Source organism: Bufo gargarizans, chromosome 4 (assembly GCF_014858855.1).
Source record: "Bufo gargarizans isolate SCDJY-AF-19 chromosome 4, ASM1485885v1, whole genome shotgun sequence".
NCBI lineage: Eukaryota > Metazoa > Chordata > Amphibia > Anura > Bufonidae > Bufo > Bufo gargarizans.
Genome location: NC_058083.1, coordinates 131,531,467 through 131,556,477, shown reverse-complemented (window position 1 = coordinate 131,556,477; position 25,011 = coordinate 131,531,467). Strand labels below are relative to the sequence as shown.

At 45.3% G+C, this 25,011-nt stretch overlaps 1 protein-coding gene across 1 annotated transcript in view; it reads left to right on the top strand.

Moving 5' to 3' along the window:
• The window catches only part of LOC122935272 (receptor-type tyrosine-protein phosphatase beta-like), a 103,785-nt gene that overhangs the window by 48,010 nt on the left and 30,764 nt on the right, over positions 1-25,011 (top strand). The window contains exons 3-6 of the mRNA XM_044291031.1: positions 1,260-1,517; positions 2,963-3,220; positions 4,668-4,925; positions 15,748-16,005. Of these exons, the coding sequence (XP_044146966.1) occupies positions 1,260-1,517; positions 2,963-3,220; positions 4,668-4,925; positions 15,748-16,005 (1,032 nt within the window). The remainder of the gene's footprint in view (positions 1-1,259; positions 1,518-2,962; positions 3,221-4,667; positions 4,926-15,747; positions 16,006-25,011) is intronic.

Sequence of the window (25,011 nt, the reverse complement as noted above, 5' to 3'; positions counted from 1 at the left end):
ATATCGTTCAGCAGCAAAGCATCTACAGAGATGTATCACAATTCCTAACAGAAAACACTAATACTGCTTCTTTTGCTTTTATTTCTAAACCATCAAAGGCCTCTTGTACAAGAACAGTATTTTGTTGGTACTTTTGCTTGAATACTTGTAAGCCAAAACCAGAAGTTGGTTGAAAACACGGAAGAGGCACAAAGATTTCTATTATAAATTGGTGCCACTTTTGGTATTGGCTTACAAATTCTGACCAAATTGTGATGCAAAATACTGACAAAATACTGACCATATGAAGCAGTCCAAGTCAAGTGATTTTTGAACCTGTTTGTCAGCAGAGGAGGCAGGAAACAAGCACACAGTCAGCCCTGACTGGAACCCAAACCGCTTTCTATGCCTTCTTGCAGTTAAAGTCGTAATCGGCAAGTCTATAACTGTTCGGAATTCCCTGTAGTGCAAGACAGATAGACAAAGAAATGCAACCACACAGAGAAGGGTTGTACAGAAATAAATCATAATCAGGAGGTCAATACGGTACAAAATTAGTGGAATGAGGGTAGTCAAAATAGCGTAGCCAAAGTCAGAACCAGACGGGCATCACTATACAAAATCATAAGACAGAGGAAGGTTAGAGGCAAGCAAAGGTAAATATGCTAAAAATCAAAAACACTCACAGACAGAACCAGGAGCAAAGCAAAGGAGTAAACTTTTGACTGCCAAGGGTGAATTGCCATCAAGAGATTTAACTATAGCACCGAGTCCTAGGATTAGAACCTGATATTTCCATGTCTCAGTGATCCATTAGTTAGACAGAGCACAAAGTAACAAAAAAGTTAATTAATCAAGCACTGCTAGTATTCCTCTAGCACAAGCCCACTTTATAGAGAAACAGAGCATTGCATCCTGCTGCTAGAGATGCTGTTTTATCACCGGGGGGGGGGGGGGGGGGGCGGGGTGATTAGTCACTCCCATCGTGGTCACACCGAAGCTAGAGATCTTGCCTGTGGAGCCCCGACAGGTAATTTAGTGACACTGGTTAACTTGGCAAGAGAATCAGTTAATGAATAGAGTTGAGCCACACAATGGAATGGACAACCCTGCTTTCTAACCTTTTAAAATAGTACATTTTTTGTCATTTCTTCATATAAATTGTAAAATATATCTTAGTCTTAGGATTTCCATCTGATCATCATAGATTGATATATTACCATCACATTAACTTTTCCATTTTTTGCTGCCTTCTAAATCTTTCTCAATTTTCATCCTAGAACCTGACATAGTGAAGAAATTGACCATAGTGAATGTCAACACAACATCAGTGTCTCTCAACTGGCTGCCACCAGATGGGTCTGCAAGTTCTTATAAGATAGAAATCTTACAGAATTCGACTCTAAATACAATTGTTACTTCAACCTCAGTCGCAGTAGGGAATCTAATCCCAGGAAAATGCTACACATTCTTAGTTTCTTCGCTGGTTGGATTAAATACAGTAAAAGGAGAAAGCCTCAATATCTTTGCATGCACAGGTAAGTACCTACAATACTATAGCAGAAACTAGTTTTCAGTTTACATTTAATATTCTTTTATTCTATAACATAGATTGTATATAGTATATTCTGCACTGCAGACTTATTAAAGTTGACATGTTGCTTCCATATTTTAGAGATTATGGTTGAGTTGAATTTAAAATGGTTGGAAATACGATAATTGCATTTCACTCAGTATTGATATCGTTCAGCAGCAAAGCATCTACAGAAATTTAGACAACACTAATACTGCTTCTTTTACTTTTATTTCTAAGTTTCTAACCCCTCAAAGGTCTCTTATATAAGAACAGTATTTTGTTGGTACTTTTGCTTGAATACTTGTAAGCCAAAACCAGAAGTTGGTCGAAAACACGGAAGAGGCACAAAGATTTCTATTATAAATTGGTGTCACTTTTGGTTTTGGCTTACAAATTCTACAACAAATGGTTATGCAAAAACTGAACAGAAACTGACCATATGAAACAGTCCAAAATAAAACTCAAGTGATTTTTTTAACCTGTTTGTCAGCAGAGGAGGCAGAAAATAAGCACATAGTGAGCCCTGACTGGATCCATACCCGCTTTCCATGCCTTCTTGCAGTTCAAGCCATAAGCGGCAAGTCCATAACTGTTCTGAATTTCCTGTAGTACAAGACAGACAGACAAATAGATGCAACCAGACAGAGAAGGGTTGTACAGAGATAGGCCATAATCAGGATGACAATACAGTACAAAATGAGTGAAAAGAGGGTAGTCAAAATAGAGAAGCCAAAGTAGGAACCACACAGGCATCACTGTTCAAATTCACAAGACAGAGGAAGGTCAGAGCCAAGCAAAGGTCAATATGCTAAAAATCCAAAACACTCACAGACAGAACCAGGAGCAAAGCAAAGGAGTAAACTTTTGACTGCCAAGGGTGAATTGCCATCAAGAGATTTAACTATAGTACCGAGTCCTAGGATTAGAACCTGATAGGTCCATGACTCAGTGATCCATTAGTCAGACAGAGCACGCAGGAACTGAACATCTGATTAATCAAGCACTGCTAGTATTCGACTAGCACAAGCCCACTTTGTAGAGAAACAGAGCATTGCATCCTTTTGCTAGAGATACTGTTGTATCACCCAAGGGGAGATGATTAGTCTCTCTCATCGTGGTCACACCGAAGCTAGAGATCTTGCCTGTGGAGCCCCGACAGGTAAGTTATGACACTGGTTAACTTGGCAGGAGAATCAGTTAATGAATAGAGTTGAGCCACACAATGGAATGTACGACTCTGCTTTCTAACCTTTTAAAATAGTTTATTTTGTGTCAGTTCTTCATATAAATTATAAAATATATCTTAGTCTTAGGATTTCTATCTGTTCATTATAGATTGATATATTACCATAACATTAAGTTTTTCATTTTTGCTACCTTCTAAATCTTTCTCAATTTTCATCCTAGGACCTGACATAGTGAAGAATTTGACCGTAGTGAATGTAAACACAACATCAGTGTCTCTCAACTGGCTGCCACCAGATGGGTCTGCAAGTTCTTATAAGATAGAAATCCTACAGAATTCGACACTAAATACAAATGTTACTTCAACCTCAGTCACAGTAGGGAGTCTGATCCCAGGAAAATATTACACATTCCTAGTTTCTTCGCTTGTTGGAGAAAATATAGTAAAAGGAGAAAACCTCATTATTTCTACATACACAAGTAAGGACCTACAATACTATAGCAGAAACTAGTTTTATGTTCATATTTAATATTCTTTTATTCTATAACATAGATTGTATATAGTATATTCTGCACTGCAGACTTTTTAAAGTTGACATGTCGCTTCCATATATTAGAGATTATGGTTGAGTTGAATTTAAAGTGGTTGGAAATACGATAATTGCACTTCACGCAGTATTAATATCGTTCAGCAGCAAAGCATCTACAGAGATTTATCACAATTCCTAACAGACAACACTAATACTGCTTCTTTTGCTTTTATTTCTAAACCCTCAAAGGCCTCTTATACAAGAACAGTATTTTGTTGGTACTTTTGCTTGAATACTTGTAAGCCAAAACCAGAAGTTGGTTGAAAACACAGAAGAGGCACAAAGATTTCTATTATAAATTGGTGCCACTTTTTGTATTGGCTTACAAATTCTGACCAAATGGTGATGCAAAATAATGACCAATAACTGACCATATGAAACAGTCCAAGTCAAGTGATTTTTGAACCTGTTTGTCAGCCGAGGAGGCAGGAAACAAGCACACAGTCAGCCCTGACTGGAACCCAACCAGCTTTTCATGCCTTCTTGAAGTTCAAGCCGTAAGTGGCAAGTCCATAACGGTTTGGAATTCCCTGTAGTGCAAGACAGACTGACAAATAGATGCAACCACATAGAGAAGGGTTGTACAGAGATAGGTCATAACCAGGAGGACAATACAGTACAAAATGAGTGGAATGAGGATAGTCAAAATAGCGTAGCTAAAGTCAGAACCAGACGAACATGACTGTAAAAAATCACAAGACAGAGGAAGGTCAGAGGCAAGCAAAGCTCAATATGCTAAACAATCCAAAATACTCACAGACAGAACCAGGAGCACAGCAAAGGAGTAAACTTTTGACTGGCAAGGGTGAATTGCCATCAAGAGATTTAAGTATACCACTGAGTCCCAGGATTAGAACCTGATAGTTCCAGGTCTCAGTGCTTCACTAGTCAGACAAAACACACAGGAACAAAATAGCTGATTAATCAAGCACTGCTAGTATTCCTCTAGCATAAACCCACTTTGTAGAGAAACAGAGCTTTGCATTCTGTTGCTGGAGATGCTGTTGTATCACCCGGAGGGAGGTTATTAGTCTCTCCCACCGTGGTTAACCTGAAGCTAGAGATATTGCCTCTGGAGCCCCGACAAGTAAGTTAGTGACACTGGTTAACTTGGCAGGAGAATCAATTAATGAATAGAGTTGAGCCACACATTGGAATGGACGACCCTGCTTTCTAACCTTTTAAAATAGTACATTTTTTGTCAGTTCATCATATAAATTATAAAATATATCTTAGTCTTAGGATTTCCATCTGATCATCATAGATTGATTTATTACCATAACATTAACTTTTCCATTTTTTGCTACCTTCTAAATCTTTTTCAATTTTCATCCTAGGACCTGACATAGTGAAGAATTTGACCATAGTGAATGTCAACACAACATCAGTGTCTCTCAACTGGCTGCCACCAGATGGGTCTGCAAGTTCCTATATGATAGAAATCCTGGAGAATTCGACACTAAATACAATTGTTACTTCACCCTCAGTCACAGTAGGGAATCTAATCCCAGGAAAATATTACACATTCCTAGTTTCTTCGCTTGTTGGAGAAAATACAGTAAAAGGAGAAAGCCTCAATATCTCTACATACACAAGTAAGTACCTACAATACTATAGCAGAAACTAGTTTTCAGTTCATATTTAATATTATTTTATTCTATAACATAGATTGTATATAGTATATTCTGAATTGCAGACTTTTTAAAGTTGACATGTTGCTTCCAAATTTTAGAGATTATGGTTGAGTTGAATTTAAAATGGTTGGAAATACGATAATTGCACTTCACGCAGTATTAATATCGTTCAGCAGCAAAGCATCTACAGAGATGTATCACAATTCCTAACAGAAAACACTAATACTGCTTCTTTTGCTTTTATTTCTAAACCATCAAAGGCCTCTTGTACAAGAACAGTATTTTGTTGGTACTTTTGCTTGAATACTTGTAAGCCAAAACCAGAAGTTGGTTGAAAACATGGAAGAGTCACTAAGATTTCTATTATAAATTGGTGCCACTTTTGGTATTGGCTTACAAATTCTGACCAAATTGTGATGCAAAATACTGACAAAATACTGACCATATGAAGCAGTCCAAGTCAAGTGATTTTTGAACCTGTTTGTCAGCAGAGGAGGCAGGAAACAAGCACACAGTCAGCCCTGACTGGAACCCAAACCGCTTTCTATGCCTTCTTGCAGTTAAAGTCGTAATCGGCAAGTCTATAACTGTTCGGAATTCCCTGTAGTGCAAGACAGACAGACAAAGAAATGCAACCACACAGAGAAGGGTTGTACAGAAATAAATCATAATCAGGAGGTCAATACGGTACAAAATTAGTGGAATGAGGGTAGTCAAAATAGCGTAGCCAAAGTCAGAACCAGACGGGCATCACTATACAAAATCATAAGACAGAGGAAGGTTAGAGGCAAGCAAAGGTAAATATGCTAAAAATCAAAAACACTCACAGACAGAACCAGGAGCAAAGCAAAGGAGTAAACTTTTGACTGCCAAGGGTGAATTGCCATCAAGAGATTTAACTATAGCACCGAGTCCTAGGATTAGAACCTGATATTTCCATGTCTCAGTGATCCATTAGTTAGACAGAGCACAAAGTAACAAAAAAGTTAATTAATCAAGCACTGCTAGTATTCCTCTAGCACAAGCCCACTTTATAGAGAAACAGAGCATTGCATCCTGCTGCTAGAGATGCTGTTTTATCACCGGGGGGGGGGGGGGGCGGCGGGGTGATTAGTCACTCCCATCGTGGTCACACCGAAGCTAGAGATCTTGCCTGTGGAGCCCCGACAGGTAATTTAGTGACACTGGTTAACTTGGCAAGAGAATCAGTTAATGAATAGAGTTGAGCCACACAATGGAATGGACAACCCTGCTTTCTAACCTTTTAAAATAGTACATTTTTTGTCATTTCTTCATATAAATTGTAAAATATATCTTAGTCTTAGGATTTCCATCTGATCATCATAGATTGATATATTACCATCACATTAACTTTTCCATTTTTTGCTGCCTTCTAAATCTTTCTCAATTTTCATCCTAGAACCTGACATAGTGAAGAATTTGTCCATAGTGAATGTCAACACAACATCAGTGTCTCTCAACTGGCTGCCACCAGATGGGTCTGCAAGTTCTTATAAGATAGAAATCCTACAGAATTCGACTCTAAATACAATTGTTACTTCAACCTCAGTCACAGTAGGGAATCTAATCCCAGGAAAATGCTACACATTCTTAGTTTCTTCGCTGGTTGGATTAAATACAGTAAAAGGAGAAAGCCTCAATATCTTTGCATGCACAGGTAAGTACCTACAATACTATAGCAGAAACTAGTTTTCAGTTTACATTTAATATTCTTTTATTCTATAACATAGATTGTATATAGTATATTCTGCACTGCAGACTTATTAAAGTTGACATGTTGCTTCCATATTTTAGAGATTATGGTTGAGTTGAATTTAAAATGGTTGGAAATACGATAATTGCATTTCACTCAGTATTGATATCGTTCAGCAGCAAAGCATCTACAGAAATTTAGACAACACTAATACTGCTTCTTTTACTTTTATTTCTAAGTTTCTAACCCCTCAAAGGTCTCTTATATAAGAACAGTATTTTGTTGGTACTTTTGCTTGAATACTTGTAAGCCAAAACCAGAAGTTGGTCGAAAACACGGAAGAGGCACAAAGATTTCTATTATAAATTGGTGTCACTTTTGGTTTTGGCTTACAAATTCTACAACAAATGGTTATGCAAAAACTGAACAGATACTGACCATATGAAACAGTCCAAAATAAAACTCAAGTGATTTTTTAACCTGTTTGTCAGCAGAGGAGGCAGAAAATAAGCACATAGTGAGCCCTGACTGGATCCATACCCGCTTTCCATGCCTTCTTGCAGTTCAAGCCGTAAGCGGCAAGTCCATAACTGTTCTGAATTTCCTGTAGTACAAGACAGACAGACAAATAGATGCAACCAGACAGAGAAGGGTTGTACAGAGATAGGCCATAATCAGGAGGACAATACAGTACAAAATGAGTGGAAAGAGGGTAGTCAAAATAGAGAAGCCAAAGTAGGAACCACACAGGCATCACTGTTCAAATTCACAAGACAGAGGAAGGTCAGAGCCAAGCAAAGGTCAATATGCTAAAAATCCAAAACACTCACAGACAGAACCAGGAGCAAAGCAAAGGAGTAAACTTTTGACTGCCAAGGGTGAATTGCCATCAAGAGATTTAACTATAGTACCGAGTCCTAGGATTAGAACCTGATAGGTCCATGACTCAGTGATCCATTAGTCAGACAGAGCACGCAGGAACTGAACATCTGATTAATCAAGCACTGCTAGTATTCGACTAGCACAAGCCCACTTTGTAGAGAAACAGAGCATTGCATCCTTTTGCTAGAGATGCTGTTGTATCACCCAAGGGGAGATGATTAGTCTCTCCCATCGTGGTCACACCGAAGCTAGAGATCTTGCCTGTGGAGCCCCGACAGGTAAGTTATGACACTGGTTAACTTGGCAGGAGAATCAGTTAATGAATAGAGTTGAGCCACACAATGGAATGTACGACTCTGCTTTCTAACCTTTTAAAATAGTTTATTTTGTGTCAGTTCTTCATATAAATTATAAAATATATCTTAGTCTTAGGATTTCTATCTGTTCATTATAGATTGATATATTACCATAACATTAAGTTTTTCATTTTTGCTACCTTCTAAATCTTTCTCAATTTTCATCCTAGGACCTGACATAGTGAAGAATTTGACCGTAGTGAATGTAAACACAACATCAGTGTCTCTCAACTGGCTGCCACCAGATGGGTCTGCAAGTTCTTATAAGATAGAAATCCTACAGAATTCGACACTAAATACAAATGTTACTTCAACCTCAGTCACAGTAGGGAGTCTGATCCCAGGAAAATATTACACATTCCTAGTTTCTTCGCTTGTTGGAGAAAATATAGTAAAAGGAGAAAACCTCATTATTTCTACATACACAAGTAAGGACCTACAATACTTTGTGGTCGAGGCTACAGCCGAGAGCCAGTGCTATGACGAACCGGGAACCTGTCAGAGAGGAACCTGTTACCTGACTAAAATGGCTGGAGGTGTGCCCTTAGCCATGCCGAGGGTAGACCTAAAAGGGGGCAAAAAACCACACCTGAGTAGGAGGGGAGACCTTTTATTGTGATGACCAATTACAGTACCAAACTATGAAAAGCCCGTGAAATCTCAGCTTGGGGATTCGGTATGTAGCGAGTGAAGCAAGAGGAGCGCCAGCGGCCCATTCTCCGGATGACGTGGCCGGGCACGTTATGCTTGGAAGCCGCGGATGCTGCCCCAATACGGAAGGAGTGCCCTGAAATGGCCTTTGGGTCGAAACCCAAACCCGAAGCCAGAGTGCGCACGTGCGAGACGAACTGGGAGGTCGTGAGGGGCAAGGCCTTGAACGGGAGCAACGGGCTGTCCGGGCCCACGTCTCCCAAGGCTGCTAGCAGACTCCCCAGCACCTGGACCGGGCACCAAGCGTTGGCCGATTGGAAGAAGCGTACCTCCACCGGTGGACCTACCTGCATGGTTTTGGACGTAAGGAGGTACAAGGAGAAATGGTCGTCATGCCAGGCCAGCTGACCCCTGGTTAAACCCTTGGCCCTGGCTGAACTACGGGTGAATTCACCGGGTCTTAAGAACCCGTAAAAACCGAGGTACATTGCTGCTTTGATGACTGTGCTGGAAAGGAGCCCAAAAGGAAAGGCGTCTAGGGAGGAGGAAAGCCTTCTGAACAAATCCCCTGACACCGGCTGCCTGGACGGGATGGTCACGAGGTTGTTTTTCTGAACGCCCCTGAGGGTTGCCCTGACTGCCTGGGAAAGGAAAACCGACCTGCTTTCGGGGTCTTCTAACATGGCGAAATGTTGGACCCCGGATAAGTACAATTTGATGGTGTTGAAGGATAGCTTGAGATCCTGGTGACAGTAGGCGATGAAAGCTGTGATGTACGTGGTCATATCGTGTCTCGTCTCGGATGCAGACCCGTGAACCTGTTGAAGGTGTTCAATGCGGTCCTGTAGTTTCTGGCGGTGTTACGAGATAAAGACTCCTGCATCAGAGATTTAGCTGAATTAATGAGAAAGTTTAATCCATCACCAGGTTTTGGTACAACGGAGGAGATAGCCCCACCCGGTCTGCCTCCGGCATGACCTGAAAGAAAGTGTCGAAATTAAAGCGTGACAAGGCGTCCGCGGCCACATTATGCACTCCTTGAATGTGTCTGCAAGCCACATGGAAGTTATGTTCCAATGAAAGCCAGACTAACCTGCGGACGAAGGACATGATCTGGGGAGACTGGGATCTGCCCCTGGCGACTATGTCCACCACTGCCTGACTGTCGGTCACAAACACTACTGAAGAGTTGGCCCACGTACTGCCCCAAACCTGGGCCGCTGCTACAATCGGGTACACTTCCAGCAAGGGGGAAGATTTCAATGCGGCTCTAGCGGATGACACCTCTGCTGGCCAGGCACCCGCGAACCATTGGTTTCCACAGATAGCCGCGAAACCTCTAGAGGCGGCGGCGTCCGAAAAAACCAATGTGGAAGCTGGGCCCGGCTGAGGTATGAACAAGGAGACCCCATTCCATGAGGCCATGAAGTCCTGCCACATGGCCAGGTCGGCCAAGGCTTGGGTGTCCAAGGTGACGAGGCTGTCTTGCTCGGGGGCAGAAGGGAGTAGCTGCAGGAGTCTGGACATGAAGGCCCTGCCCTGGGGCATGACTCTGGTGGCGAAATTGAGCATGCCGAGCAGGGACTGCAACTCTACCTTGGTGCAAGTCCTGCTACCCGCTGACCTGGCAATGGCTTCCCTGATTTTTTCCAACTTTACGGCTGGCAACCTAGCTTCCATCCTCCCTGTATCCAGGATTATGCCCAGGAAAGTGATTACCGTCGCCGGGCCTTCTGTTTTGGAGGATGCCACCGGAACGTTGAGTTGGTCGAACAGCTGAAGCAGCGCCTGGAGCTTGCTTGGCCGGCAGTCTGGGCTTTCAATTAACAGAAAGTCATCCAAGTAATGGATGACCAGAGGGCAACCGCAGTGGTTGACCAGGATCCAATGCAATGCCTGAGCGAACTGGTCGAACAGCCAGGGGCTGCTCTTGGACCCGAACGTTAGGCGATTGGCAAAGAAAAACTGATCTTCCCACCGGATGCCGTAGAACCTCCAGAGCTGTGGATGAATGGGCAGTAATTTAAAAGCGTCGGCGATGTCCGCCTTCGCCAACCACGCCCCCCGACCTACTTTGAGGATCAACTGAATGGCTTCATCTATGGTGGCGTAGCTCATTGAAAACTCCTCGGAGGGCACCAAAGAATTCAGACTGGGTGTGCTGGAGCCATGTGGAGCGGACAAATCGTAAATTAAGCGTTTTTTATTAGAAAACTGTTTGGACACGATGCCCACGGGGTTTATCCTCCAAAGGTCAAAGGGTATGAAGGAAAAGGGGCCGATGAGGAACCCCTTTTCTACTTCAGACCTGATCAGCGCACCCACCGGCTCAGGATCACTGGTTGCCGACAGCAGGTTGGGCCCTTCCCAAGAAGCTTGAGGGAGAGCTATCAGGCCTGTGTGGAACCCTGCTGTGAACCCGGAAACCAGGAACTGAACGAACTGAGGGTTGTGATGGTTCTGTAGCAGGGATGCTAGAAGAACCACATTGACGCTGCTTAGTCAGGAAGGCCTGGACCTTTGAGGACAAGCCAACTGGGGGTGAGCCCTGAAACAGCCCGCGCAAACGTGAAGGGCCCTGCATTTATTGTAATAACACGCGTTCTGATTAAAGTTATTACATACCTGGCTGTTGCCCAGGAACACTATCGGCCGCCCTAGCTTGTCTGTGGATGGGCCAGCCCGCTGAGGGGCCCCCGAGCTGCCGGGGAGGGACCTGCCCTGGGACGTGGAGGGACCTGAGTTGGGGCACCACTCTGCGGAGTGGGCAATTGATTGGCAGGAGGCGCACGCTGGGGCCCTGAGCCCAGCGAAATGCCGGCAAAAGAGCTCCATGTCCATAGCGGCCCAATTCGTGATATGCTTGAATTGAACCAGCGCGGCTGCCGCTTTGGCCGAAAAGGAGCGATGGTAATCGTAAAAGGCGTGCCCCCCGTACCTGTGGCCCAAGTCCGTGACCCTGTAAAGATAAGTATCTAACTCCTCCCGCCTCTCAGGATGGACAGAACAGATGACATCCCTGAACAAGCTAAAGGCCAGGACGAACTCCGTGATGGATAGCTTCCTGTTGAGGCGGGGATCCCTAGCTTTGAGAACAATTGACATGTCGCCGCAGGCTATGGTCTTGCTCTCTATCGTGTCATGAGTAGCTATTAGGATGGACGCCAGATTGACGTCCTTGCCCTCTAGAATGTCCTTTTTGATGCTGCCGGGGATGAAGTATGCCGGAGCTACCTCGGGAGCGCAAGGGACCCTACCTGGGGGAGCGAGCCCGGCAGTGGAGGCTACAGGCAAAGGAGACCCTGGATGGACGGATGCCAGCCCCTGATGAGACTCGACAGCCAGGAGCCTGGACTGCACGTCCGAGACTGAGGAGGCAATAGTGTTCATCATGGCGTGCAGCTGCGTCAATGACACCTGCAATGTGGACATAGAGACTTGCTCCAAGTCCGGGGCAGCCGGTTCTGCCATGAGCAGCCTATATAATTCGGCTTTGCGGGCGGAAGCCGGGTGTTGAATCCCTCTTCTGTTCAACTCTGCGATCAATTTTGCAATAGTCCAACTCCTTAGAGATGAGGAGCTGGGCTGCTCGGATGCGGGCGTCTCGGGGATGGATGAGGCCTCCTCGATGTTGGAGATATGTGACATGCTGCAGCTGTGGGGTGACAACCAAAACAAAAGGAACAAGGAGCTGAGCTGGAGGCCCCGTACCGACAGGCGACACCCGAGGCGTGACTGGTGGATGAGGAGTTTAAGGTGGCTAGTGCCTAGTACTACAAACGGCGTTACCGTGGGGGACCCTGCCCGACTAAGGTGTGCAGTGGCGTACCAGCTACCAGGCCGTGAAATTAACCCCTTTTGTTTAAACTCTTTTTTTTTTTTTTTTTTTAAAACATCAAACCTGGATTAGTCCCGACGAGACAATTGGAACGAGTCTGAAACGTAAAAGCGACAGAATTTGGTAAATAACGAAGCAATGCTGAAACGCAACAGTTTGCCAAAAACAAAACATGAACGTAAGCCTGGTGCAGAACGGGCACAAGACAGACGACAGTCATGGTACGTTAGCCGTGAGCGCCTGACCCGAGAGCGAGATAGCAATCGCGGGGTTTTGGTACCTGTGCCTGAATGTAACAGGTAGTAGATGATGATGATAAATGTAAACATAACCTGCAGCGTGACAGGTAACAGATAACAAGTTATCTTAACCCTGAAACGAGACAGATAGCCCACCTGGAAAGGAAAACGTAAGCCTGAAGCGTAACAGGCCGCAGTTTATGAAAAACAACCGTAAGCCTGAAACGTAACAGGCAACAGATAACAAATACACTTTTTTTTTTTTTGAACCGAGAACGGCACCCAACCTGGAAGAAAAAACGTAAGCCTGAAGCGTAACAGGCCGCAAATTATGAAAACACAACCGTAGGCCTGAAGCGTAACAGGCAACAGATAATAAATACACCCCAAAAAATTTTTTTTTTTTTTTTTTTTGTACCGGGACGGCACCTCAACCTGGAAGCAAAACGTAAGCCTGAAGCGTAACAGGCCGCAGATTATGAAAAAACAACCGTAAGCCTGAAGCGTAACAGGCAACAGATAACAAATACACATTTTTTTTTTTTTGTACCGGGACGGCACCCAACCTGGAAGAAAAACGTAAGCCTGAAGCGTACCAGGCCGCAGATTTATGAATAACAACGTAAGCCTGAAGCGTAACCGGCAACAGATTATGAAAACCAACAAAATAACGGTATTTTACCAAAAACTCCGTGGAACGTGAAGTGACAGAGCGACGGACGGCTCGGACTGGATCGAGTGAGAGCAAAAAGGGGTTAATGCGCACCGAAAACGCGTGGCACCTGTGGTGTGGGAAAGAATTAGAAGCCGTGAGGGGGAGAACCGTGGACCTGCACGCGTCCACCTGATTACCAACAACAAGCCTCCTTTAATCTATTTGAAAAATTTTTTTTTTTTTTTTTTTTTTTTTTTCAGACATGACGCCTGCCAGCCAGGAGGGGGCGCTTCAAGCATGCCGCGGGGCAGGGAGCCGAGGCAACGAAGCCTCCGCCTGGAGAAACAGCCTGCCCACCCCCGGCCTGCCTGGCCGGAACGCCCCCTGGCGTGAGAACAGGCGGGGACCGGAGGCGCGGGCCGCATGAGTGCCTCATTTCCACGCCGGCTCCGACCCCCATGCCAAGGGCGCCGGGCCCTGGGATGCCCCGGCGCCTTGATAGAAGAAACGCGCGCCGCGCGACACCCACCAGCTCCCACGTGACCCCGGCCAAACAGGAAGCGCAGAGAGACCCGCGGGAGCTGAGAGAGACGCCGGCTTGTTGCGCGGTAACGAGGACGCTGCGCCGCGAACCCGTATGGCGACCCATGTGACCGGCGCCGGGAGTGGAGACAGCGCCGGCCGCCGGGCCGCGGGCCGAAGCGGAGGCGAGGAGGAACAGCGGAGGTGATGGAGCGGGCGGGCAGGCAAGCCGGGGGGGGGGGGGGGCTCCGGGTGGCTGTGGAAGCAGCGCTGAAAAGAGACGCAGATTACTTACCCGTATCAGCCGGATGGGCAGGCGAGCCTCGGGGGAGCAGGGAGACACTTACCTAACGAGCAGTGCGGCAGCAAGGGGCGTGACGCTTCAGGGCGGGAAAAAGCACCGAAAACGCACGCAAGTGAAGGAGGGGGCGTGCTCCCTTTTAAGCGAGCCTACGCCCCTCCCACAAATGCAGGCTGACATGTCAGCCTTTAACTACATAGCAGAAACTAGTTTTATGTTCATATTTAATATTATTTTATTCTATAACATAGATTGTATATAGTATATTCTGCACTGCAGACTTTTTAAAGTTGACATGTCGCTTCCATATATTAGAGATTATGGTTGAGTTGAATTTAAAGTGGTTGGAAATACGATAATTGCACTTCACGCAGTATTAATATCGTTCAGCAGCAAAGCATCTACAGAGATTTATCACAATTCCTAACAGAAAACACTAATACTGCTTCTTTTGCTTTTATTTCTAAACCCTCAAAGGCCTCTTATACAAGAACAGTATTTTGTTGGTACTTTTGCTTGAATACTTGTAAGCCAAAACCAGAAGTTGGTTGAAAACACGGAAGAGGCACAAAGATTTCTATTATAAATTGGTGCCACTTTTGGTATTGGCTTACAAATTCTGACCAAATGGTGATGCAAAATAATGACCAATAACTGACCATATGAAACAGTCCAAGTCAAGTGATTTTTCAACCTGTTTGTCAGCCGAGGAGGCAGGAAACAAGCACACAGTCAGCCCTGACTGGAACCCAACCAGCTTTTCATGCCTTCTTGAAGTTCAAGCCGTAAGTGGCAAGTCCATAATGGTTTGGAATTCCCTGTAGTGCAAGACAGACTGACAAATAGATGCAACCACATAGAGAAGGGTTGTACAGAGATGGGTCATAACCAGGAGGACAATACAGTACAAAATGATTGGAATGAGGATAGTCAAAATAGCGTACCTAAAGTCAGAACCAGACGAGCATCACTGTAAAAAATCACAAGACAGAGGAAGGTCAGAGGCAAGCAAAGCTCAATATGCTAAACAATCCAAAATACTCACAGACAGAACCAGGAGCACAGCAAAGGAGTAAACTTTTGACTGGCAAGGGTGAATTGCCATCAAGAGATTTAAGTATAGCACTGAGTCCTAGGATTAGAACCTGATAGTTCCATGTCTCAGCGCTTCACTAGTCAGACAAAACACACAGGAACAAAATAGCTGATTCATCAAGCACTGCTAGTATTCCTCTAGCAAAAACCCACTTTGTAGAGAAACAGAGCTTTGCATTCTGTTGCTGGAGATGCTGTTGTATCACCCGGAGGGAGGTGATTAGTCTCTCCCACCGTGGTTAACCTGAAGCTAGAGATATTGCCTGTGGAGCCCCGACAAGTAAGTTAGTGACACTGGTTAACTTGGCAGGAGAATCAATTAATGAATAGAGTTGAGCCATACATTGGAATGGACGACCTTGCTTTCTAACCTTTTAAAATAGTAAATTTTTTGTCAGTTCTTCATATAAATTATAAAATATATCTTAGTCTTAGGATTTCCATCTGATCATCATAGATTGATTTATTACAATAACATTAACTTTTCCATTTTTTGCTACCTTCTAAATCTTTCTCAATTTTCCTCCTAGGACCTGACATAGTGAAGAATTTGACCATAGTGAATGTCAACACAATATCAGTGTCTCTCAACTGGCTGCCACCAGATGGGTCTGCAAGTTCCTATATGATAGAAATCCTGGAGAATTCGACACTAAATACAATTGTTACTTCACCCTCAGTCACAGTAGGGAATCTAATCCCAGGAAAATATTACACATTCCTAGTTTCTTCGCTTGTTGGAGAAAATACAGTAAAAGGAGAAAGCCTCAATATCTCTACATACACAAGTAAGTACCTACAATACTATTGCAGAAACTAGTTTTCAGTTCATATTTAATATTATTTTATTCTATAACATAGATTGTATATAGTATATTCTGAATTGCAGACTTTTTAAAGTTGACATGTTGCTTCCATATTTTAGAGATTATGGTTGAGTTGAATTTAAAATGGTTGGAAATACGATAATTGCACTTCACGCAGTATTAATATCGTTCAGCAGAAAAGTATCTACAGAGATGTATCACAATTCCTAACAGACAACACTAATACTGCTTCTTTTGCTTTTATTTCTGAACCATCAAAGGCCTCTTATACAAGAACAGTATTTTGTTGGTACTTTTGCTTGAATACTTGTAAGCCAAAACCAGAAATTAGTTGAAAACATGGAAGAGTCACTAAGATTTCTATTATAAATTGGTGCCACTTTTGGTATTAGCTTACAAATTCTGACCAAATTGCGATGCAAAATACTGACAAAATACTGACCATATGAAGCAGTCCAAGTCAAGTGATTTTTGAACCTGTTTGTCAGCCGAGGAGGCAGGAAACAAGCACACAGTCAGCCCTGACTGGAACCCAACCGCTTTCTATGCCTTCTTGCAGTTCAAGTCGTAATCGGCAAGTCTATAACTGTTCGGAATTCCCTGTAGTGCAAGACAGACAGACAAAGAAATGCAACCACACAGAGAAGGGTTGTACAGAAATAAATCATAATCAGGAGGTCAATACGGTACAAAATTAGTGGAATGAGGGTAGTCAAAATAGCGTAGCCAAAGTCAGAACCAGACGGGCATCACTATACAAAATCATAAGACAGAGGAAGGTTAGAGGCAAGCAAAGGTAAATATGCTAAAAATCAAAAACACTCACAGACAGAACCAGGAGCAAAGCAAAGAAGTGAACTTTTGACTGCCAAGGGTGAATTTCCATCAAGAGATTTAACTATAACACCGAGTCCTAGGATTAGAACCTGATATTTCCATGTCTCAGTGATCCATTAGTTAGACAGAGCACAAAGTAACAAAAAAGTTAATTAATCAAGCACTGCTAGTATTCCTCTAGCACAAGCCCACTTTATAGAGAAACAGAGCATTGCATCCTGCTGCTAGAGATGCTGTTTTATCACCGGGGGGGGGGGTGATTAGTCACTCCCATCGTGGTCACACCGAAGCTAGAGATCTTGCCTGTGGAGCCCCGACAGGTAAGTTAGTGACATTGGTTAACTTGGCAAGAGATTCAGTTAATGAATAGAGTTGAGCCACACAATGGAATGGACAACCCTGCTTTCTAACCTTTTAAAATAGTACATTTTTTGTCATTTCTTCATATAAATTGTAAAATATATCTTAGTCTTAGGATTTCCATCTGATCATCATAGATTGATATATTACCATCACATTAACTTTTCCATTTTTTGCTGCCTTCTAAATCTTTCTCAATTTTCATCCTAGAACCTGACATAGTGAAGAATTTGTCCATAGTGAATGTCAACACAACATCAGTGTCTCTCAACTGGCTGCCACCAGATGGGTCTGCAAGTTCTTATAATGATAGAAATCCTGACAGAATTCGACTCTAAATACAATTGTTACTTCACCCTCAGTCACAGTAGGGAATCTAATCCCAGGAAAATGCTACACATTCTAGTTTCTTCGCTGGTTGGATTAAATACAGTAAAAGGAGAAAGCCTCAATATCTTTGCATGCACAGGTAAGTACCTACAATACTATAGCAGAAACTAGTTTTCAGTTTACATTTAATATTCTTTTATTCTATAACATAGATTGTATATAGTATATTCTGCACTGCAGACTTATTAAAGTTGACATGTTGCTTCCATATTTTAGAGATTATGGTTGAGTTGAATTTAAAATGGTTGGAAATACGATAATTGCATTTCACTCAGTATTGATATCGTTCAGCAGCAAAGCATCTACAGAAATTTAGACAACACTAATACTGCTTCTTTTACTTTTATTTCTAAGTTTCTAACCCCTCAAAGGTCTCTTATATAAGAACAGTATTTTGTTGGTACTTTTGCTTGAATACTTGTAAGCCAAAACCAGAAGTTGGTCGAAAACACGGAAGAGGCACAAAGATTTCTATTATAAATTGGTGTCACTTTTGGTTTTGGCTTACAAATTCTACAACAAATGGTTATGCAAAAACTGAACAGAAACTGACCATATGAAACTGTCCAAAATAAAAGTCAAGTGATTTTTGAACCTGTTTGTCAGCAGAGGAGGCAGGAAACAAGCACACAGTCAGCCCTGACTGGAACCCAACCAGCTTTTCATGCCTTCTTGAAGTTCAAGCCGTAAGCGGCAAGTCCATAACTGTTTGGAATTCCCTATAGTGCAAGACAGACAGACAAATAGATGCAACCACATAGAGAAGGGTTGTACAGAGATAGGTCATAACCAGGAGGACAATACAGTACAAAATGAGTGGAATGAGGATAGTCAAAATAGCGTAGCTAAAGTCAGAACCAGACGAGCATCACTGTAAAAAATCACAAGACAGAGGAAGGTCAGAGGCAAGCAAAGCTCAATATGCTAAACAATCCAAAATACTCACGGACAGAACCAGGAGCACAGCAAAGGAGTAAACTTTTGACTGGCAAGGGTGAATTGCCATCAAGAGATTTAAGTATAGCACCGAGTCCTAGGATTAGAACCTGATAGTTCCAGGTCTCAGTGCTTCACTAGTCAGACAAAACACACAGGAACTGAACATCTGATTAATCAAGCACTGCTAGTATTCCTCTAGCACAAACCCACTTTGTAGAGAAACAGAGCTTTGCATCCTTTTGCTAGAGATGCTGTTGTATCACCCGGGGGGAGATGATTAGTCTCTCCCATCGTGGTCACACTGAAGCTAGAGATCTTGCCTGTGGAGCCCCGATAAGTAAGTTAGTGACACTGGTTAACTTGGCAGAAGAATCAATTAATGAATAGAGTGAAGCCATACAATGGAATGGACGACCCTGCTTTCTAACCTTTTAAAATAGTTTATTTTGTGTCAGTTCTTCATATAAATTATAAAATATATCTTAGTCTTAGGATTTCTATCTGTTCATTATAGATTGATATATTACCATAACATTAAGTTTTTCATTTTTGCTACCTTCTAAATCTTTCTCAATTTTCATCCTAGGACCTGACATAGTGAAGAATTTGACCGTAGTGAATGTAAACACAACATCAGTGTCTCTCAACTGGCTGCCACCAGATGGGTCTGCAAGTTCTTATAAGATAGAAATCCTACAGAATTCGACACTAAATACAAATGTTACTTCAACCTCAGTCACAGTAGGGAGTCTGATCCCAGGAAAATATTACACATTCCTAGTTTCTTCGCTTGTTGGAGAAAATATAGTAAAGGAGAAAACCTCATTATTTCTACATACACAAGTAAGGACCTACAATACTTTGTGGTCGAGGCTACAGCCGAGAGCCAGTGCTATGACGAACCGGGAACCTGTCAGAGAGGAACCTGTTACCTGACTAAAATGGCTGGAGGTGTGCCCTTAGCCATGCCGAGGGTAGACCTAAAAGGGGGCATACCCTGATGAACAAGGAGAGAAAAGGAGAGGGAGGGTGGGGCACCGAAAACGCACGCAAGTGAAGGAGGGGGCGTGCTCCCTTTTAAGCGAGCCTACGCCCCTCCCACAAATGCAGGCTGACATGTCAGCCTTTAACTACTTGTGGTCGAGGCTACAGCCGAGAGCCAGTGCTATGACGAACCGGGAACCTGTCAGAGAGGAACCTGTTACCTGACTAAAATGGCTGGAGGTGTGCCCTTAGCCATGCCGAGGGTAGACCTAAAAGGGGGCAAAAACCACACCTGAGTAGGAGGGGAGACCTTTTATTGTGATGACCAATTACAGTACCAAACTATGAAAAGCCCGTGAAATCTCAGCTTGGGGATTCGGTATGTAGCGAGTGAAGCAAGAGGAGCGCCAGCGGCCCATTCTCCGGATGACGTGGCCGGGCACGTTATGCTTGGAAGCCGCGGATGCTGCCCCAATACGGAAGGAGTGCCCTGAAATGGCCTTTGGGTCGAAACCCAAACCCGAAGCCAGAGTGCGCACGTGCGAGACGAACTGGGAGGTCGTGAGGGGCAAGGCCTTGAACGGGAGCAACGGGCTGTCCGGGCCCACGTCTCCCAAGGCTGCTAGCAGACTCCCCAGCACCTGGACCGGGCACCAAGCGTTGGCCGATTGGAAGAAGCGTACCTCCACCGGTGGACCTACCTGCATGGTTTTGGACGTAAGGAGGTACAAGGAGAAATGGTCGTCATGCCAGGCCAGCTGACCCCTGGTTAAACCCTTGGCCCTGGCTGAACTACGGGTGAATTCACCGGGTCTTAAGAACCCGTAAAAACCGAGGTACATTGCTGCCTTGATGACTGTGCTGGAAAGGAGCCCAAAAGGAAAGGCGTCTAGGGAGGAGGAAAGCCTTCTGAACAAATCCCCTGACACCGGCTGCCTGGACGGGATGGTCACGAGGTTGTTTTTCTGAACGCCCCTGAGGGTTGCCCTGACTGCCTGGGAAAGGAAAACCGACCTGCTTTCGGGGTCTTCTAACATGGCGAAATGTTGGACCCCGGATAAGTACAATTTGATAGGTGTTGAAGGATAGCTTGAGATCCTGGTGACAGTAGGCGATGAAAGCTGTGATGTACGTGGTCATATCAGTGTCTCGTCTCGGATGCAGACCCGTGAACCTGTTGAAGGTGTTCAATGCGGTCCTGTAGTTTCTGGCGGTGTTACGAGATAAAGACTCCTGCATCAGAGATTTAGCTGAATTAATGAGAAAGTTTAATCCATCACCAGGTTTTGGTACAACGGAGGAGATAGCCCCACCCGGTCTGCCTCCGGCATGACCTGAAAGAAAGTGTCGAAATTAAAGCGTGACAAGGCGTCCGCGGCCACATTATGCACTCCTTGAATGTGTCTGCAAGCCACATGGAAGTTATGTTCCAATGAAAGCCAGACTAACCTGCGGACGAAGGACATGATCTGGGGAGACTGGGATCTGCCCCTGGCGACTATGTCCACCACTGCCTGACTGTCGGTTACAAACACTACTGAAGAGTTGGCCCACGTACTGCCCCAAACCTGGGCCGCTGCTACAATCGGGTACACTTCCAGCAAGGGGGAAGATTTCAATGCGGCTCTAGCGGATGACACCTCTGCTGGCCAGGCTACCCGCGAACCATTGGTTTCCACAGATAGCCGCGAAACCTCTAGAGGCGGCGGCGTCCGAAAAAACCAATGTGGAAGCTGGGCCCGGCTGAGGTATGAACAAGGAGACCCCATTCCATGAGGCCATGAAGTCCTGCCACATGGCCAGGTCGGCCAAGGCTTGGGTGTCCAAGGTGACGAGGCTGTCTTGCTCGGGGGCAGAAGGGAGTAGCTGCAGGAGTCTGGACATGAAGGCCCTGCCCTGGGGCATGACTCTGGTGGCGAAATTGAGCATGCCGAGCAGGGACTGCAACTCTACCTTGGTGCAAGTCCTGCTACCCGCTGACCTGGCAATGGCTTCCCTGATTTTTTCCAACTTTACGGCTGGCAACCTAGCTTCCATCCTCCCTGTATCCAGGATTATGCCCAGGAAAGTGATTACCGTCGCCGGGCCTTCTGTTTTGGAGGATGCCACCGGAACGTTGAGTTGGTCGAACAGCTGAAGCAGCGCCTGGAGCTTGCTTGGCCGGCAGTCTGGGCTTTCAATTAACAGAAAGTCATCCAAGTAATGGATGACCAGAGGGCAACCGCAGTGGTTGACCAGGATCCAATGCAATGCCTGAGCGAACTGGTCGAACAGCCAGGGGCTGCTCTTGGACCCGAACGTTAGGCGATTGGCAAAGAAAAACTGATCTTCCCACCGGATGCCGTAGAACCTCCAGAGCTGTGGATGAATGGGCAGTAATTTAAAAGCGTCGGCGATGTCCGCCTTCGCCAACCACGCCCCCCGACCTACTTTGAGGATCAACTGAATGGCTTCATCTATGGTGGCGTAGCTCATTGAAAACTCCTCGGAGGGCACCAAAGAATTCAGACTGGGTGTGCTGGAGCCATGTGGAGCGGACAAATCGTAAATTAAGCGTTTTTATTAGAAAACTGTTTGGACACGATGCCCACGGGGTTTATCCTCCAAAGGTCAAAGGGTATGAAGGAAAAGGGGCCGATGAGGAACCCCTTTTCTACTTCAGACCTGATCAGCGCACCCACCGGCTCAGGATCACTGGTTGCCGACAGCAGGTTGGGCCCTTCCCAAGAAGCTTGAGGGAGAGCTATCAGGCCTGTGTGGAACCCTGCTGTGAACCCGGAAACCAGGAACTGAACGAACTGAGGGTTGTGATGGTTCTGTAGCAGGGATGCTAGAAGAACCACATTGACGCTGCTTAGTCAGGAAGGCCTGGACCTTTGAGGACAAGCCAACTGGGGGTGAGCCCTGAAACAGCCCGCGCAAACGTGAAGGGCCCTGCATTTATTGTAATAACACGCGTTCTGATTAAAGTTATTACATACCTGGCTGTTGCCCAGGAACACTATCGGCCGCCCTAGCTTGTCTGTGGATGGGCCAGCCCGCTGAGGGGCCCCCGAGCTGCCGGGGAGGGACCTGCCCTGGGACGTGGAGGGACCTGAGTTGGGGCACCACTCTGCGGAGTGGGCAATTGATTGGCAGGAGGCGCACGCTGGGGCCCTGAGCCCAGCGAAATGCCGGCAAAAGAGCTCCATGTCCATAGCGGCCCAATTCGTGATATGCTTGAATTGAACCAGCGCGGCTGCCGCTTTGGCCGAAAAGGAGCGATGGTAATCGTAAAAGGCGTGCCCCCCGTACCTGTGGCCCAAGTCCGTGACCCTGTAAAGATAAGTATCTAACTCCTCCCGCCTCTCAGGATGGACAGAACAGATGACATCCCTGAACAAGCTAAAGGCCAGGACGAACTCCGTGATGGATAGCTTCCTGTTGAGGCGGGGATCCCTAGCTTTGAGAACAATTGACATGTCGCCGCAGGCTATGGTCTTGCTCTCTATCGTGTCATGAGTAGCTATTAGGATGGACGCCAGATTGACGTCCTTGCCCTCTAGAATGTCCTTTTTGATGCTGCCGGGGATGAAGTATGCCGGAGCTACCTCGGGAGCGCAAGGGACCCTACCTGGGGGAGCGAGCCCGGCAGTGGAGGCTACAGGCAAAGGAGACCCTGGATGGACGGATGCCAGCCCCTGATGAGACTCGACAGCCAGGAGCCTGGACTGCACGTCCGAGACTGAGGAGGCAATAGTGTTCATCATGGCGTGCAGCTGCGTCAATGACACCTGCAATGTGGACATAGAGACTTGCTCCAAGTCCGGGGCAGCCGGTTCTGCCATGAGCAGCCTATATAATTCGGCTTTGCGGGCGGAAGCCGGGTGTTGAATCCCTCTTCTGTTCAACTCTGCGATCAATTTTGCAATAGTCCAACTCCTTAGAGATGAGGAGCTGGGCTGCTCGGATGCGGGCGTCTCGGGGATGGATGAGGCCTCCTCGATGTTGGAGATATGTGACATGCTGCAGCTGTGGGGTGACAACCAAAACAAAAGGAACAAGGAGCTGAGCTGGAGGCCCCGTACCGACAGGCGACACCCGAGGCGTGACTGGTGGATGAGGAGTTTAAGGTGGCTAGTGCCTAGTACTACAAACGGCGTTACCGTGGGGGACCCTGCCCGACTAAGGTGTGCAGTGGCGTACCAGCTACCAGGCCGTGAAATTAAGCCCTTTGTTTAAACTTTTTTTTTTTTTTTTAAAAACATCAAACCTGGATTAGTCCCGACGAGACAATTGGAACGAGTCTGAAACGTAAAAGCGACAGAATTTGGTAAATAACGAAGCAATGCTGAAACGCAACAGTTTGCCAAAAACAAAACATGAACGTAAGCCTGGTGCAGAACGGGCACAAGACAGACGACAGTCATGGTACGTTAGCCGTGAGCGCCTGACCCGAGAGCGAGATAGCAATCGCGGGGTTTTGGTACCTGTGCCTGAATGTAACAGGTAGTAGATGATGATGATAAATGTAAACATAACCTGCAGCGTGACAGGTAACAGATAACAAGTTATCTTAACCCTGAAACGAGACAGATAGCCCACCTGGAAAGGAAAACGTAAGCCTGAAGCGTAACAGGCCGCAGTTTATGAAAAACAACCGTAAGCCTGAAACGTAACAGGCAACAGATAACAAATACACTTTTTTTTTTTTTTTTGAACCGAGAACGGCACCCAACCTGGAAGAAAAAACGTAAGCCTGAAGCGTAACAGGCCGCAAATTATGAAAACACAACCGTAGGCCTGAAGCGTAACAGGCAACAGATAATAAATACACCCCAAAAAATTTTTTTTTTTTTTTTTTTGTACCGGGACGGCACCTCAACCTGGAAGCAAAACGTAAGCCTGAAGCGTAACAGGCCGCAGATTATGAAAAAACAACCGTAAGCCTGAAGCGTAACAGGCAACAGATAACAAATACACATTTTTTTTTTTGTACCGGGACGGCACCCAACCTGGAAGAAAAACGTAAGCCTGAAGCGTACCAGGCCGCAGATTTATGAATAACAACGTAAGCCTGAAGCGTAACCGGCAACAGATTATGAAAACCAACAAAATAACGGTATTTTACCAAAAACTCCGTGGAACGTGAAGTGACAGAGCGACGGACGGCTCGGACTGGATCGAGTGAGAGCAAAAAGGGGTTAATGCGCACCGAAACGCGTGGCACCTGTGGTGTGGGAAAGAATTAGAAGCCGTGAGGGGGAGAACCGTGGACCTGCACGCGTCCACCTGATTACCAACAACAAGCCTCCTTTAATCTATTTGAAAAATTTTTTTTTTTTTTTTTTTTTTTTTTTCAGACATGACGCCTGCCAGCCAGGAGGGGGCGCTTCAAGCATGCCGCGGGGCAGGGAGCCGAGGCAACGAAGCCTCCGCCTGGAGAAACAGCCTGCCCACCCCCGGGCCTGCCTGGCC